Genomic DNA, 2,394 nt, shown 5'->3' on the forward strand with positions numbered 1-2,394 from the left:
AGACTCCTATCTCCAATAAACCACCAGAAAACCGGAAGTGGCGCTGTAGCTCAAGTGGTAGAGCGCTCGCCTTGAGCTGAAGAGCTGAGAGACAGTGCCTAGGCCCAGAGTTCAAGCCCCATGACCGACAAAAAAAAGAAAAAGAAAAATTTCTTGAAAGCTATGTAACAAGGTTCAAAACACTAATATGACTTTAAGTTACGACATTTCAGTCATTTTAAAAAGTTGAAAACCTAGAAAATTGGCAAAGTAAGTCTCACTCAGCTTGTGTTAGGTGACTATAATAGGCAAGACCAACATAATTCCATTCATTTCCTTCTTATGGAAGCTATAAGAGATAAATTAAGGGTTCAAATCATGATACAAAGAAAAGCCTCAATTCCACTGAGCACCTGTAGCTCACGCCTGTCATCCTAGCTACTCAGGACACTGAGATCTGAGGATCACAGTTCAAAGCCAGCCTGGGCAGACAAATCTGTGCGACTCCAATTAACCAGCAGAAAGCCAGAACTGGAGATATGGCTCAAATGCTATAGCACCAGAAAAAGTGGGTGAAAAAGCTAAAAAAGAAGGCAAGGCCCAATGTTGAAGCCTCAGTACCACCACCACCAGTGCACACACATACACACACAGATAAAAATTCCCAAAGTACCCTTGAGACAGAAACCCTTGAACATTATGCTTTGTTTCCAGTACTCACAGTAGAGTTGGCGAAAATTGAGTTTGAATTGGCTGCAGAATATCCTGCATTGGTCAGGTCATCGCTGCTCTGCAAGAGGGCAAATTCAACATGGCGGTTACTTTGATAGCAAGAAGAAATAAAGCTTGTGTCTCCGCTATGTTCCCAGTGTTACTTACAGATTTATTACTAGGTCCATGTAGAAAGTAGTTCAATGCTTGTGGGTCTCTAGAATAAAAGAGGGCATCAAATAAATAAACATTATTTCCACTAAAAAAGAAAATGGCTGGGTACTGGTGGTTCATACCTGTAATCCTGTCTACTCAAGAGGCTAACCTACATTAGTCCTGTGGTTCAAGTGGTAGAGTGCTAGCCTTAAATAAAAGAAGCTCAGGAACAGTGCCTAGGCCCTGAGTTCAAGCCAGGACTGGTAAACACAAGTACACACAGGTACACACACACACACACACACACACCACCAGCTAAGCCAGGCGCCAGTGGTTCACGCTTGTAACCCTGGTATATACACACACACACACACTCTCTCTCTCTCTCTCTCCACCACCACCACCAGCTAAGCCAGGCGCCAGTGGCTCAAGCTTGTAACCCTAGCTGCTCAGTAGGCTGAGATCTGAGGACTGTAATTCAAAAGTCAGCCTGGGAAGGAAACTCCATGAGTCTCTTTTCTCCAATTAACCACCATAAAACTGGAAATGGCATTGTGGCTTGAGGTGGTAGAGTGCTAGTCTTGAACAAAAGAGGTCAGGGACAGCGCCCAGGCCTGAGTGCAAGCCCCACACCAACAGAAAAAAAAAAAAAAAAAAGAGTAGCAACTAAACAAGAAAACATTAGCCCGAGTAAACTCTTCTACTTATTTTAAAATGATTTTCTTAGCAGTTTTTCATTTATCTACTTTTTCTTTTTGATGTTCAATTTCTTATTATCAATAATTTCTGCTTCCTGAGATTCCTTTTTTTCTTTTTCTAGCTTTCAGTCATGAGGATGGAATCAAGAGTCTTTTCTACCACCAAGCTATACCCCAGGCCTTGCCTTCTGGGTCTTATTAGAAAAAAAAATGTAGTGAAGGATTACAAAATTATCACTCCTACGGCAATCTCTCTCCCCCTCACCTTTTGCTCTAGCTATGATTATTTACTTCTGAACTTCTTTTTTTGGCCAGTCCTGGGGCTTGAACTCAGGGCCCTGAGCTTCTTTTGCTCAAGGCTAGCACTCTACCACTTGAGCCACAGGGCCACTTTTAGCTTTCCTGTTTATGTGGCACTGACGAATCAAATTCAGGGCTCCATACTTGCTAGGCAAGCACTAAGCCAGAGTCCCAGCCCTCACTTCTGAACTTCTTAGGCTGCTTTGGTCCAGCAGGCCTCCCCCTCCACCCCCCCCCCCCGCTGGTCCCCTGGGTCTGCAATGAGTGCCTTACCCAATAAGATCAAGGAGACACGAGTCATCATCATCATCCATGACAACTGTGAAGACAAGAAGGAAGCAAGGTTCAGCAAGAGACTGCAGCCAGCAGCATTTAGGCAACACAAAGCGCACTTAAACTGGATATTAACAGCAGTGTCGTTCCTGTGTGTTTTTCTCTAATTGCTGGTCATCACTGTGATACTAGTTTCTGTGGATGCTGGGCATGACGGTATGTGCCTAGCACCTCCAAAGGCTAAGGAAGGATGGCTTGAGCCTGGGTGCCCATCTCA

General features: G+C 44.2%; 1 protein-coding gene across 1 annotated transcript in view; it reads right to left on the minus strand.

The window, feature by feature from the left end:
- Window positions 1–2,169, minus strand: part of Gltscr1l (GLTSCR1-like) — a 39,501-nt gene extending 37,332 nt beyond the window's left edge. Inside the window, exons 1-3 of the mRNA XM_013019098.1 lie at window positions 2,118–2,169; window positions 859–907; window positions 701–769 (exon numbers count right to left, since the gene is read on the minus strand). Coding sequence (XP_012874552.1) covers window positions 701–769; window positions 859–907; window positions 2,118–2,158 — 159 coding nt within the window. The 5' untranslated portion in view covers window positions 2,159–2,169. The remainder of the gene's footprint in view (window positions 1–700; window positions 770–858; window positions 908–2,117) is intronic.
- Between the last annotated feature and the right edge of the window lie 225 nt (window positions 2,170–2,394).

This window comes from Dipodomys ordii, unplaced genomic scaffold, assembly GCF_000151885.1.
Source record: "Dipodomys ordii isolate 6190 unplaced genomic scaffold, Dord_2.0 Scaffold44, whole genome shotgun sequence".
NCBI classification, from domain to species: Eukaryota; Metazoa; Chordata; class Mammalia; order Rodentia; family Heteromyidae; genus Dipodomys; species Dipodomys ordii.